General features: G+C 46.6%; 1 protein-coding gene across 1 annotated transcript; it reads right to left on the bottom strand.

The window, feature by feature from the left end:
- Positions 1-1396: 1396 nt before the first annotated feature.
- On the bottom strand, positions 1397-14758 carry LOC121597915 (programmed cell death protein 4). Its single transcript, XM_041924235.1, has 5 exons — positions 13197-14758; positions 12193-12970; positions 11723-12105; positions 11383-11636; positions 1397-2749 (listed from the first exon to the last, which is right to left on the bottom strand). The coding sequence occupies exons 2-5, from the start codon at positions 12938-12940 to the stop codon at positions 2677-2679; spliced, it is 1458 nt and encodes a 485-aa protein (XP_041780169.1). The 5' UTR covers positions 12941-12970; positions 13197-14758; the 3' UTR covers positions 1397-2676.
- Between the last annotated feature and the right edge of the window lie 94 nt (positions 14759-14852).

Raw genomic sequence — 14852 nt, 5'->3', positions numbered from 1 at the left:
TTAGTAGTAATATGCGATGCTCTTTTTTCCTCCTCTCTTTCTCTCTCTCTCTCTCTCTCTCTCTCTCTCTCTCTTATTCTCGTTTTGTTTATCCCATGCAAGAGATTATGCTTTGCGCCATCATGCGGCCGCCGCTATCCAAACGAACGATGAAATGTGAGTGTAGGGACGCTTGGCGAAAGGGAAGAGAGTCGGGACCGGTTCCATAAATGGCATACAATAAAAACCGATTTGAATTTGGTATTTTTAACGACCGAAACACACAGCATGGCTGCACCATTTGGCCTCCAAAACGTAACCAATGAAAGGGTGATCAATCTGCTCGCTCGCTTCTTCAAGTCCATCAACTTTTACACCACCTTCCAACCAACCACACTACTACCTATAATCCCTTCATCTCTTGTGGGTTGTTTTCTTCGTGGTGTGTCAGAATTTTGTTTGACTACAACGTAAGCTTTTATTGATAGTTGCGTTAAGCGTTAGGAAATGTTCCACAATGTCTAAGAGAGTGTTGAGGGTGTTCGTTCGGTTCCTTTTATCCTACCAGCTAGGATTGACACACGACATAGTTAAGTAGTAGTGAAGTCAGCACACGGGTTAACCAACTTCCGAATCCTTCCAACGCGCCTTTTTCGTAGTGTTGAAGTATTATTGCCATTTATTTTTAGCCGATTTCTTCACAACAAAGCCAATATTAGTAATAACTCGCATTTCATCTACGCGCTATCCAAATCCACTACAACACGATTGGTGGTGGTCTACATATGTTTCTTGTTTTTTTCCCCCCCCCCTAGAACGCCTCTCAATCAATGTACCAAAGCGGGAGAATCAAGAAAGGCAAACACTGGATATGAAATCATGATTTTCAAGTATTAAATGTGCACAAAAAAGGAGGAGAAAAGTATAAAATTTCACTGGATAAGAATTACGCTTTTAAACAAAAATATGGCGCGCGCTTTTCTTTTTTTAAAAAATAAAAAAATAAAAAAACGGGAAGGAAAAGTAGACAAAAGCATAAGGCTAATCGCAAGCCCTAATCTCTCCTCTTTCTCCTGCTGCCCCTGACGATTGCATGTAATGTTGCAGCAGAAAGTGTGAGGTGGGGAGAGAGAGAGAGAGAAAGGATTGTTTTGAATTCTACACACAATGCCTTCTTCTTGCTTGTGTTTTCACTTCTTCTCGTCTCCTGAGCATCCATCCATATATCCATCACGATCAATGATCAACGAACGCCGTTTAAGCTTGCTTTTCTTCACAAAAGGAACGCATGACTAAGTTTCTTGAATTAAAAGATGAAAAAAAAACTAAATGAACAGTGCACGGTTTTGCCCTCGTTACCCTGGCTAAATGAATTCTCCTTCTCTCATTGTCTGTCTCTCCATTTATCTTTTTTTTCTCTCTTTGTAAAGGCGCTTTAAAACAAACTTAATCTAACAAGGAGAAATGCCAATGATTTTCGTTAGTGGTCGATACATACGCGTTTCCTCTTTTCATTTCTTCCCTTCTCTCACTATCGCTCTATCTCTCTCTCTCTCTCTATCGATCATTCCTGTATCTAAAAAAACAGTTTTCAGTGTGGAAACAAGACATTTACGTTGGGATGTCGGAATGGGACGAAGGGTAAGGGGGTGAAGATGGATTCATCATTGATGGGAGTTCAGTTCATTTCGCCTCGCGTAATTTATGTATTATATGCATTTATGCATTTTGCCGCGCGAGTGTGTTTGCCGTCAAATATTTGCGTCCCTTCAAGCTTTGTGTTAATCGTAACCTTAGCGCCTCTTTTTCTCAGCAAACAAAATCGAATTGCGCGCCCACGATTCCTTTTCACGATGTGTATATTCGTACAGTAAGAAAAAATAAAACCAAAAATATTCTTTTCACAATTAATTAGTGCAATAGAAAAAGGATGAAAAAAAAACCAACCAAAAACGAAGCGAAAAGGATAATCTCTCGGCGCACACACAGATTCGACGCAAATTTCGACTCACGGTTAAGTTTAGTGTTTTTGTTTAATAAGGCTTTAATTGATTCGCCCTGATTCTGGTGGTGCTGCTGCCCCTGCTGCTCCCGCAGACAGTGTTGTGTGTTTTGTCCGGGGCGGTGCAGCAATAATAATACATATGTCCCTGCTGTACACACACGCATATTAGTATATATGTAAGTAGGTAGATAAATGGAGGAATTGTAGGGGACATCATGATGGGGGTGTTAGGAAAAGAAGTTAATTTTGTTCTCTTCTTCATGCTGCTTATAGCGTGTGATACACAGGTAATAGATTTTTGTTGTTTTATAAAGAGTATGAATGAATTTCTTCCTCTCTTTTAGTCGCGCTCATCCTCTGCGCTTCCCCATATATCTGTGTGTGTAGCGGTTGTAACTTTCTCCTGATTTCCGTGATCCTACTGCTTTTCCGCAACAAATTTAGCCCAAAAACACGCATCCTAACTCTCACGCACCCGCCGTTTGCTTTCATTCGCGGGGCCATTCTTATATTCTCTCTCGCTCTCTCTCTCTCCGTATCCTTTTCCTTTCAACTCCTGGTTCCTTGACATCCAAATTTTTTTTCCTCAATGAATGGTGGTTGCAATATGTGGGGGTGGGGGGCGCCGCCGCCGCCAAGAAGTTTGGGTGATGCGCAGCGAGAGATTGGAGGGAAACACACACACCCACATTTTACAAATCGCGCTGGAAATTGACCTGCTTGATCAGGCCACCGTCACCCTCCGAGACGAAACGCTTGCGGCCACTGCAAAAAAGAAGAAGAAGAAGAAGAAGAAGGAAACAGAAGGATTAGTGATAAGAGTAGTGGGAGTTTGTAGTAGTAGTAATGGGCAGGTAATAATAATATTCTTCCACTACACTAGGAGAAGTGTCGTCACGCTAATGGACGCAAGGGGAGGAGGAGATAGTGGTGGGATTCCGTGTTCGGAATCAATTCCGGAGCAAATTCCGACGCTGGAATCGATTCCTATTCCGGAGTCGATTCCGGAACCGATTTCGGAGACGATTCCGGAGCCGATTTCGCGAATCAGAATCGACCTGGCCATCACAATTTGCTCCGAAAAACGGAATCAGAATTGACTCCAGAATTGGAATTAGCTCAAGATAAAGAATCAGTTCTTCAATTGAAATAAGAAGTTCCAGAAACATAATCAGTCCGGAAATCTCCATCAGAATGGATCGTTTACAAGTAAATGTTGATTCTTTGCGGGTATCAATATGCAGCATCATTGGACCCAAACGCCTAGTCTTATGAAGATGCAGCAACTGACTCCGATTTCGAAGACAATTCTGCAATTCCAATTCCGAAACCAATTCCAAAGCCAATTACGGAGCCGATTCCGATTCCGGAATCGATTCCATGATCGAAAGCGGCTCCGGAATCTGAGAAACCCTGGGAATGGAATCAGGAATTGACTCCAGAAATGGAATTAGCTCCGAAAAGAGAACTAGTTCTTCAATTGAAATAAGAAGTTTGAGAAGCAAAATCAGTCCGGATATCTCCATGAGAATGGAACGTTTAAAAGTGACTTTGATTTCTTTACGGATATCAATATGCAGCATCATTGGCCCCAAACGCCTAATCTTAATGAAGATGCCGCAACTGATTCCGATGTCGAAGCCGATTCTGACTTCGGAACCGATTCCGAGACCGGAGCCGATTCGGATTCCGGAGCCGGTTCCGATTCCGATTCCGGATCCGATTCCGGATCCGATTCCGATTCCGATTCCGGAGCCAATTCCGATTCCGGAGCCAATTTCGATTCCGGAACCGATTTCGATTCCGGAACCGATTCCGATTCCAGAGCCTATTCCAGAACCAATATCGGAGCCGATACCGGAATCGATTCTGAAAACTGATTCCGGGCCTACTATCCGAAATGGATTCCAGAAATCTTCAGAGGCTAGCCGGAATTCATTCCGAACAAAAACTTCATTTTTTCCCATCACTAGGAGGGGAGTATGACCAGCTTCATTAAAATAAGCGGAACGACGAACTGCTGTTTTTATTGGCTTGCCCTTTTTACCTTGTAACACTAAAAACACTAAGCGCAAAGCGCTCCGAGAGCGCGTTTGCATGGCTTGGATTCGTTCCAATGCTCAAAAACACAACTATTCGGGAGGGGAGGGCGAAGCGAACGGAACGAAGCGAAAGTGTTCTGTGTTTATGTTTCGCTATGTTCTTGGGTTTTGTGTTGTTTTGCTGTTCAAACCATCATTCAAGTAGCTGCATTGCCATTATCGATGGTGCCCCCACCGGCAGCCGTTGTGTAATTGCGTCGTAAAAATCCACACGACTCGCCAACTGTGTGCCTGTTTTGGTCCAACCCCCAATGCCCAACCAACGCGGGGCAGCATCCACACATGCAGCGCCACTGCATTTTGCCTTCTAAACACAGCTCGATGGCGCGCCCGCCACGCAAAAGAGCAAATGCATCATCCTAGATGTATGCCAAGCCATCGGGTTAACGCTCCCGCCGTGCACAACCTTCAACTCACACACACACACATACACACATTTGAGTGTAATGGGTACCCCCCCCCCCCCCAGCGTAACATAAACATAAATTTTTGCTGCAAAGAGAACTGCAGACACAGTTGTGCATTGCAAGCAACCACCACAGCACACCAGGCGTGTTTGAAACAGGTTTTCGCAGTGTTCAATGCGCCTTGTGGGGCGAATCATGATGTGACACTAACGTGCAAACTCTGCGGTCTGGGACAAACGGTCCAATGCAACACACACACAGGGCGCAAAAGGGCCTATAGATAGAAAAAAAAGAAGCGAAAAGAGAGAGGTAAAGGAGTTTGTTCTTTATTTTTAATTCTGCTTGCCCGGCTCTATTTTATCGTTCGCGCTGTGCGACGCAAACAAGAATACAGAACAGAAAAGCGCCCCGGGTGTGTCGGGCGCCGGGGTGCCGGTTTGCAAAACTCACCGCACACACGCCGGCAAACCAAAGAGATGCCGGCTCGCTCCTTCCTTTCGCATACCGCGCCGGGTGTGGTTGTTGTTGTGCTACTTTGTTTTGAACATATTTGCTGAGCATTAATGCACGGCGCATTAGCACACATATCAGCGCACGCAGTATGGCATTATAGACGGTCGAACAACGGGCATCACCACCACCAGAGCACACCAGAACACGGGGGGAGGTTTTTTTTCGGTGTAAAAGAACAGCTAATATTTCCAAGGGCGGGCTGACCTTGAACATGTACGCAACTAACTCGACAACAACAAACCAGAGGGTTGTTTTGGGGGGATGGGAAGGAGGGAGAGGACTGGCATTAGGCACGCGCAATCGAAAACAACGCCTTGCACACTCCCCCCCCCCCTCCCGCGAGCGTTTTTATTTTGGAACGGGGTGGAAAAACATGATGTTTGTGTGTGTCGAGAGAGTTGACAAACGATGTTTTTCGATCACCTTCCCACGATCGAGTTTCTTTACCACGCCTGAGACCTCAGTACAGTATTCTAAAAAAGGCTTTCCATTTCAGCCTTAAACCATGGCTCCACTTTTAAGATAAAAAGCTCTATATGGTGTGCTAAACCTCTAATTAGACGAACGATAACATTCCTCGACAGTCTGAGTAGCAGAAAATGAGATGAATGTTTTGTGTATATTATTTGGCGTTGAAAGTTTCTTCATGTTCACTCTCTCTCTCGGGGATATTTCGGGGTGTGTCTGTGTGTTTAGTGCCGTTCGTCGCATGCTTCTACGCACGTACGCATTATTTGCTATGTTTGGGCCTGTTTTTCGGCTTGGAAAGGCATTTCTCAAGCAGGCAAAATCAAAACAAACACAAACGAACAGCAACGGCCTACCGCTACACCACACGAATTTGTCTCGGCGAGGAGAGGAAGCGAACTTCTCAATACATTGCGCAGGTGCGTGTTGCTGCTAGAGAGAAAGAGAGAGGGAGATAGAGCTTGGATTGCATAAAAAGCATAATATAAACCGATGAAGCAACATCAGCGCCGAGCGAACGGAAATAGTGTATGGGTGTATGTGTGTGCGCATTTGGATGTCCAACATAGTGAGCCGGCTAAAAAAAAGAAGATGGTTCTCCCTAAAACGTAAAAGCAAATTAGTTGATAAAAATACATGTTAGTTTAGACTAATCAGCGCTTGATACACTCGAAGGCAATTGAATAACATTGTTTCTACAATCGTATAAAACAACAAAGTAGGTCGCCCGGTTGGATGTATGTGTGTGTGTGTGCTTGTGAGACATGTTGTTGTTGACACGCGGAGGAGAGTCTATCGCTTAGAAAGGGAGGAGTAGTGGGGGGAAGCATACTTTGTTTTGATTTTGCAACGTCTCGAACGCCCTCTTTTTCTCACAGTTATACCTGAAGCGTATTACTAATTTAGATGACATTCCGCACCGGCAGACTGTGACTTCAGGAGTGTTTATTCCCCCGTTAGAAAAATGTAATATTGAATCCGGGCGCGCCCTGTCCTAAATTCGTAACAACGTGTGTTCATCAATAGAGGCTCAATTAACGCTATTTTTTTTATGCGTTGAAGATTATTTTCCTCTTGTGCTCGATGAACTGGTATCGATCTTAGAAGGAACACCATTGTGTGCGTGTGAGTTACAACTGTTACGCCTCCTCCCTCCGAGAACAGCTGCCGGGAGGAAAACGGTGAAGCTGAGAGTTGTTCTTTTTTTAAAGAAAAAAAAAGAAAACCGGGATCACAATCAACAACAAAGTAGTGCTGTCAGAGACAAGTTTTAATTAATCAAGCCTTCCTCTACCCACGGTGGGGTTGACCACCACCGCACACTACACCTCTTTTTTAAGCCCGCGCAACGGGACACACCTTAACAAGGGTCCCCTCACGAGCGCGATAGCGCAGAACCGGTGGCAGCAACAGCGATAGATACAAATCACCTTGTTTGGCCATATTCCGCCCTTAAACGAGAGACAATAAATTGATGGGAAATTACAAAAATATTGATGGCAAAAACAAAAATCAAACTAAAGCGACAGTCAAATCGACGCATAGGTGTAGGTTAAATGTACCAATTAGTGATGCTGCAGATGTGTTTTAATGCATCTAAAAGGTCGATAGGATGATAACAAGCCTAGATTTCCACATCGACAGATTTAAATACCATCATTTCTTATTAAGCTGAAAAAAAGCAAAATTTTAGACAAAAAACGGACCCAAACGGAAATGATTTTGTGTGCATCTATTCCAATACACGAAACACCGTTTTCAAGCCCAAATAAACGATGTTAAGCTGCTTTTAAACAGTGTTGAATTATAAGTAAGCGTTGAAATAACCAACTGAAATTGTGATGCTTTTCTGAGCTTCGTTCAATCGTATTTTTTCGTAACTTTTGCTTTCCGTGCGTTTATATTACCCGGGTTCGTTTCTTCGGTGATCATTTTGCTGCAATTGGAATTGTTTGGAGCCTCATTTCAATTGATTTAACATTAATTTAGTGATAAAATATTAATTTAAAATGCATCGGGATCAATTATTGGAAAATACATTCGAACTTTTTTTGTGAAAGAAGAAATAACCAAAAATCTAAGCTTCAGCTACAGCTAACGAATCAAGCGGCGGGTACCACTTGTTAAGTTACGATTGAACGAAGTTCAGATGGGCATCAGTATTTCAGTTAGACGTCGGATGTTTACTTCTGTAGTTGCACAATGTTCAAAAGCAGCTTGGCATTGTTTGTTTGGGGCTCGAAAACGGTGTAAGTATGATAAAGAAAACGGCAATTTGATTGTTTTGTAACCATTTGCTAAGAGTGCGTACGTTCCATGAGCCCATTTGAATCGTGGTCCTGCTGGGACATTGCGTAGGGCTCTCGGTGGTATCGTTGAGGTTTTCCGCAGTCAGTTAAGGCATGGACTGGTCCCGCGCCCACGTGACGGTTTTTTTTTCTAAACATTAGCATTTGTTTAGAGGAAAGCAATTTGAGTCTTTCCAATTCTACCTTCTTTCTTCTTTCCACTCCTCCAATATCTCCTACACATACAATTTCAACGCTTACTTTTGTACCGGAGTTAGTTTTACATTTACTGCAGCTGTTACTATATGTCAACACTCTCTAACCCATCCATCCATTGCCAAAAGCGTGAATGCGTTAGCGTACCAATTTTTCCTATTTGATTGCGTTACATTTCTTTTTTTGCAATTAGAAAATATTAAAAATAAAAACATTGCTCGTTGCTGATTATTTTGCAATCGCTTTTTGAAAGGTTAATCGATGCTTGGAGTAGTGTGTTTTGCAAACGAAAATGGGACACTTTGCTAATTTAACTTATTTAATCCAAAAATCGAATCAGAAAACGATATTTTTCACCAAAACCTTTTGCATGGGAATGAAAGGGAAAGTCTTGGTGGTGTATTTTGATTGTTTTTCTCCCCCCGTGATGAAGGTCACGTAGAAAATTGCGTCTTTGCCCCAAATGGATCGCCCTACTCCCCCCTCGCTGCAACACATCCCGATTCCTGACTTCCGGGTGTCCCCCGGGATTGGCCGGAAAAGCTGGTGACCTTCAAGAAAAAGCGCAACACACGCACACACCGAGACGCACATCGCGCACACGCAAAACAACAAACCACTGGCTCTGCTGTTTTCTCTTCCTTTCCCCACATTTCAATCCCAATCGATGATATTTTTATACATATTCTGTTTTCTATGCTTTCTCTTAACCTCGCTTTTTCGGCTTTAGTCGATTATTTTGTTTTGCTTCCGTTTTTTCCCCTCCTTCCACCCGTTTTAGCCATAAACCACACACGAACACACATACATTTCAAGGCCAGCTTAGAGAGCCGGCATTCGAAATGACAAGCCGCACACAAAATTGCGTCGCAAAACAACTCCCGAATTTGGGCAAACACGGCGAAATAGCAAATCGCACACACACGCACACACACGTGCGTACATTACAAGTGTTTGTTTTTGTGTAGATAAAATACACTTCCGGACGGTGAGGAGGGGAGGTGGGGTGGTGTAGAGGAGGGTTTTGATGCTTCGATAGGATCAAAACAAAAACACAAGAGATTGTGGATGCGGGATGAGGAGGGGGAGGTGTTGGTGTAACGGGGACATTCGGTCCACATGAAGGCCAAAAAACAAACCGGTAACAAACGGGTATGCGCTCTTCTTCGTTTTGCTTGTTTTGATTTTTTTTGTGGTGTCGAAAGCGGACGCTTCCAAAAAATTAGGAATAAAAAAAAACAACAACAAAGATGACACACACAACACGTGTGGAAACATTGTGACACAAACCCCTTTCAAGGGGATGGAGAGTTCGGGGGATGAATGGACATGCCGATAGACGGTGTTTTGCTGTCTCTCCAGCTTCTCTTCCCCTTCTCCCCCGGCAGCATCACGCGATGGCAAAATGACCGCAGCCGCTCCTGTGTATGTGTGTGCGCAACTCCACATGTAATGGTATTCGTGCGCGCGGAATGGAACCGCGGACCAAAAAATTGCGACGCAAAAGACGCGTTCCGTCCGTTCCGTTCAGAGAGCAAAAGCAACAAAGGAAACGAGACAAGAAGAAACCCACCATCCCCTTTCGTTGTTGTGCAATCGAACGAACCGGGTTTGTGTATGTGTGTGTGAAAGGGAATGAGAGAGACAGGGAACACGCAAAAACAACGATAAGAAGCTGCTGGTGCCGGGCCAAACACACTTGCCTGCGCCACCCCGGTGTGCCCTGTTACATCATGGCCAATGCGTGTGCACCAACACATGCGCAACGCGCACAAACACACGAATCCCTTGCGAGGGGTTTGCTCTATCGGGCCCGAAGGTCGAAACACACCATTTTACTGCCTTGTGGCGCTCTGCCTGCCGCTTTCAGTTTCAATATTCCCGACATTACTCCGGGAAGATGAAGCTATTGGTGTGTGTGTCTCACTCTGTTTCAAATTCCCCCCTCTCTCTCTCACACACACAAACTCTGCGCAGAGTGGGCTAAATGTGGAAAACAACAACACACCGCATGGTGTGTTTAGAAAAGGGAAGGGCAAATGCGTTGCCGAAATACGAGCACACACACACACACATGGATGGATAGGGACTGCTCGAAAAAAAAACAAACTTGCTCAACGTCACGTAGGCCACCGCAACAGTTCCGTCCATCCACAACACGTTGGGTGCCTAGTAGTTTAGGATTTCATGAATTTTTCGTTGAGATTCATTCATATGCATCTTCAATGATGAATGATACATGATGAGTGATTCATATCGATTCTTCAAACATTCATGAATCTCTAAAGATTCACAATTCTTCAAAGATTCATAACCCTTCAGAGATTAACAACTCTTCAGAGATTAACAACTCTTCAAAGATTCACAACTCTTCAGAGATTAACAACTCTTCAAAGATTCACAACTCTTCAAAGATTCACAATTCTTCAAAGATGGACTACTCTTCAGAGATTAACAACTCTGTAAAGATTCACAACTCTTCAGAGGTTAACAACTCTTCAGAGATTCACAACTCTTCCAAGATTCATGAATCTCTATAGAATCACTACTCTTCAACGATTCATAAATGACTAAAGATCCAAAACTCTTCAAAGGTTCAAATTTGCGAGAATCTCCAAGGATTAATCAATCTCGAAAGATTCATGAATCTTGAAAGATTCTTGAATTTATAAGATTCATAAATCCATTATAATACATAGATCTCCAGGGATTGATGTATCTTTGAAGAGATTTATGATTTTCAAAATATTGAATTTGCCCAATCCCACCTGAAACATGCCCGTCGAGGGTTCAAGCCTCGCATGGACAATCTCCCCGTAGCAGAACAAACTATCCGAATGCGTGATACTGGCCAAGAGGAAGAATAATACAAAGCTTGAGCTCTATATAAGTTCGAAGATTTGTGAATCCCTTGAGATAGATTCATTCATTCATTCATTCATTCATTCATTCATACAGTCATTCATCTTAATTCATCAAATTATACATTTTTGTAACATATATTAGTAATTATTATAAATTTCTTGAAAATATTAATAAATAGAATGAGACTACTTTGAATGGAGACACGCGCGCGTGTAGTGGACTCGGGGTGCACAACTTGGTAGATTGGTGTTGATCGTGCTTATAACTCGTCACACCTGTATGCTTTTGTTCAGCTTTCAAACTCTAGTCGTAGCTTTATCAAACTATCGCACGATACCTCGAGCATCTCAATCCTGTGTAGGGGACAGATGTGGGTCATCATCATCGTCATCAGTAATCTTTCGAGATCCATGAATCTCACCAACCGAGACTCAGATTCATTGAACCATTCCAAAGATTCATTCCGTTTTATGAATCTGAATCAGATTTTACCCAGCACATCACAGAAGGAGGAGAGAAGGGAAGAAAGTGCCACTTACCGGGTGGGAATATCCTTGATGAGGGCCTCGCTCATGAACGAGCCGGCGCGCTGGCAGCGCTGGATGAAGCGGTCCAGGATCGAGTAGGCGAGCGGGATGTCCAGCACGATGTCGGTCATGTCCTCGTAGACGCGCCGGAACCCTTGCTCCATCTGCTCCGGCGTCACGATGCAGGTACTGTCGAGCGTGCGGAACAGCTCGCAAATGGCCACCTCGGTGGACTCGTTGAACGCCTCCAGCGTCATTATGATTGCCTAGGGGGGAAGGGATGGAGGTAGATGCAAAAGGCATTAGCAAAAGGGGGAGCGAATAGCAGCCCTTGTACTAGAGGATGCTTTACCTCGTAAATCAGTTCGTGGTGGAAGTGCGGCACCTCGAGCTCCTTGATGGAGCGCTGGGCTTCGCTGAGATCGCGTGAGAGCAGGTACTCCTGCAGCAGGTAGGACATCTGCTGCGTGATCGTCTGCACCGGCCGGAGGGCACCACCGACCCCCCAGACGTTGTCGAGCTGGCCCCAGCCGTCGTGCATCGAGAGCAGCGTGGTGGCGCGCACGAGCGCCGCCTGCCCGTGCCGGTCCAGGTCCTCCCGCTCCGACTGGTACGCGTACTTGGGCGGAATGCAGTCGTCCGCGACGGCCCGCGCAATGAAGTTGCCGAGCAGATGCGGCGCGTCCGGCGTGTCCAGCATGATGTCGGCCAGGTTGGCCAGCAGCAGATCGAACCCTGCGGCGAACGGTTGGAAAATGAGACACACACGCTACAAAAGACCAACAGCAAAGCAAGTGCCGCCTTCTCAACGCTATCCCTTACCTGCGCAGATGTCCTCGCGCGTCACGATGCGCCCGTACAGGTCCGACATCAGCACCGAGGTCAGCTCGCGCTGCGACTGCTTGTGCTCGAGCGCGACCGACACGAACGTTTTCGTCACCAGCGGCTTCAGGCCGGGCGGCAGCAGCTCGTCCAGCGCGTCCGCCACCTCGCGCGTATCCCCGTGCTCGAAGTACTCCAGTATGATCGTCTCGAGCTTTTTGGCCACCTCGGCCTCGGTCGGCTGCGGCACGATCTCCTTCAGCTCCACGTTGTGCGAGCTGTTGTACGCGTCGATGTCGAAGTTCGGATCGTTCGGGTCCTCGTCCAGCTCGTCGTACACCTCCTCCGAACCCGGCTTGCCCCACACGCCCTTGCCGCCCGCGCCCCCCTTCTTGGGCAGGCCGCGCCCGTACCCGTTCCGCGACCGGCGGCTGTTCTTCCACTTCCGGTGCGGCGCGACAAAGTTGGGCGTGCCGGCCACCCCCAGCACGCCGTCCTTGCTGTTCGAGCGGGACAGCTTGCGGACGCGCTTGGTGAGCGGGCCGGCCGGCTTCTTCATCAGCTCGCCGGCGGCCGCCCCCTCCTGCCCGGTCGCCGCTTCCCCATCACTGGCCGGGGAGCCGGGGCCGCTGCTACCCTCGCCGCCCGGCGAGCCGCCGGCGCCATTGCTGAGCAGCTCAGGGCCACCGCCGCCGTTCAGCAGCTTCTTGCCGCCGTTCTCCAGCACTGCCGCACTGTCGAGCTCCATTGTTGTACCGCACGCGTCTCTCTCCTTCCCCTATTGCAAGCGAGAGAGGAAGAGGGAGATAAAATTTGAACCAAAAAAAACGCATGTTTTATGGGGGAGGGGGTACATCAGAAAAAAAAGATGGCGTTCAGCCAATAAAAAAAACGATCTAGATCACGTTGCCCCTTCCATTGGTGTGAGGAGGAGATTGATAAACCGTCCGGAGATATGCTAGACAAGGGCAAGGGATGGGGAGGACCCTCTCTACTCTACTTACCTGTGTTTTAGATTACTCTGTTGTTTTTCTTCCTTTTCTTCACCACTACACACCCGCCTCAAGCACCTATTCTGCTAAACGCACTCACACACACACACACAGAGACACTGGCGTTTGTCGCGTGTTCCGCTTTGGGCCGTGTCTTCACAACACAAAATGTCGCCGGCTGATAGAGGAGAGCGCGTGGTTTGGCAAACGCCGGTTGATACGAAGAGTGTCCACACACACACACACACGCTGCACAACACAGCAGCAGCAGCTGCGTCGCCTGTTCGCGCTTGTTGATCGTGGAATATGGGGAGCGTATGTGTTGGGCCACACACTTGCGCTGATCGGAGAGCGTGTTGCGCGTGTGCGCCGCCGGGCCACACGTTCGGATTACTTGTGTCGTCGTGGCTGTGTGTGTGCGCGCGTTCGCCGGGGATGCTTACGGCAGCGATCGAGCGGTACGCGGCGAAACACGTCGCAACATGTACAGCACACAGTCGTGTTTTGTTCGCAGCAGAATTGTCCGAAACCGATCAGTTTGCCGGTACCAGCAACAACAACAAAAAAAAAAACACTACACACCGTCAGCCATTAAATACACGCACACACGCTTCACTGTCTTTTTTTCTCTCGCTCGCGCGCCTTTGTGTTGATGGATGTGTTCCTTCCTTTTTGGTGCGTCTCGCTCACTCTCACACCCACCGGGGTAAGAACGGTGGCAAACACCGGCTCCACACACGCACACAAACACCGAAAATTGAGCTTCTTTTTTGGAGAAACGTACGTTACAAGTGTGCCGGTCGGTTTGCAGTTGAAATGGGAGAGATGAAATGAGAAGTTCGCTTGCTGTCTCGCTTACGCCCGCATACACAGCGGTTGAATGTGTGTTTTTTTTGGTCTACTGGGATGTTCTTCTTTTTCTTTCCGCTCCAATCCCTCCTACCCCCCAGGGGATAAAACAGAGTGCAGGAACTTTCCCGAAACTGCTCGAAACAGAAGCGAGCACACACGTCGTCCAGGGGGAAACAACAGAAACGCAAAAAGCGCAACTTGCAAAACAAAAGGAAAAGTTAGTTCTTTGGACCGGTAACGTTCTACTCGCTTTTTCTTCTTTCTTCTCGCACAGGCACACACACTCGCTTCACAGGCTCGCGCACACCAACGCACGGTTTTTCGCTACCACAAACGCCGGCTTTCAAGTGCTCACGCACACATAGGGCGGTGGTGGACAAGTGGTCTGGGGCGGAATAGAGAGTAAGAGGGCACCGCTTCCCGGCGAATGAAATCGAAATGTTTTTTTTTTCTTGTTTGTTGTTGTTTTCTATCCGAATGTTTTTTGTCTATACTCTCTTTCGCAATTCAATTCACTTTAACACTTTGCAAGAAAACGCACACGCACTTGAGAGCAATCGCTACAGCGATAGAGAATGCAACGCAAAATTCTCCCTTTACAACGCGGATAATGGCGCTTGAGGGGGGTAAGAAGAGAGAGATTTCAGTGTACACTTACTGCTTAGCGAGAAACGACTCTTCACCTAATGGCGGCTGACACAGGAATGAGCTGCGAGTGCTCGATGCCGCTTGCCGGAACCGTCCGGTGGTTCACTGTGTTCGGCATCGCACGCACGCGCGTGCCTGTGTGTTGGTGAGAGCGGTGGTGTGTACGTC

The sequence above is a fragment of the Anopheles merus genome, chromosome X (assembly GCF_017562075.2).
Source record: "Anopheles merus strain MAF chromosome X, AmerM5.1, whole genome shotgun sequence".
Taxonomy (NCBI): domain Eukaryota; kingdom Metazoa; phylum Arthropoda; class Insecta; order Diptera; family Culicidae; genus Anopheles; species Anopheles merus.
This window is presented reverse-complemented; position numbering and strand designations above follow the sequence as displayed.

Excerpts from the sequence above, each read along its gene's own strand:
- LOC121597915 (XM_041924235.1), bottom strand. The coding sequence starts at position 12,940 with ATGGAGCTCGACAGTGCGGCAGTGCTGGAGAACGGCGGCAAGAAGCTG. Across the intron at positions 12,106-12,192 it reads GCGCGAGGACATCTGCGCAG|GGTTCGATCTGCTGCTGGCC; the intron begins GTAAGGGATAGC and ends CGTTCGCCGCAG. Across the intron at positions 11,637-11,722 it reads ACCACGAACTGATTTACGAG|GCAATCATAATGACGCTGGA; the intron begins GTAAAGCATCCT and ends CTTCCCCCCTAG.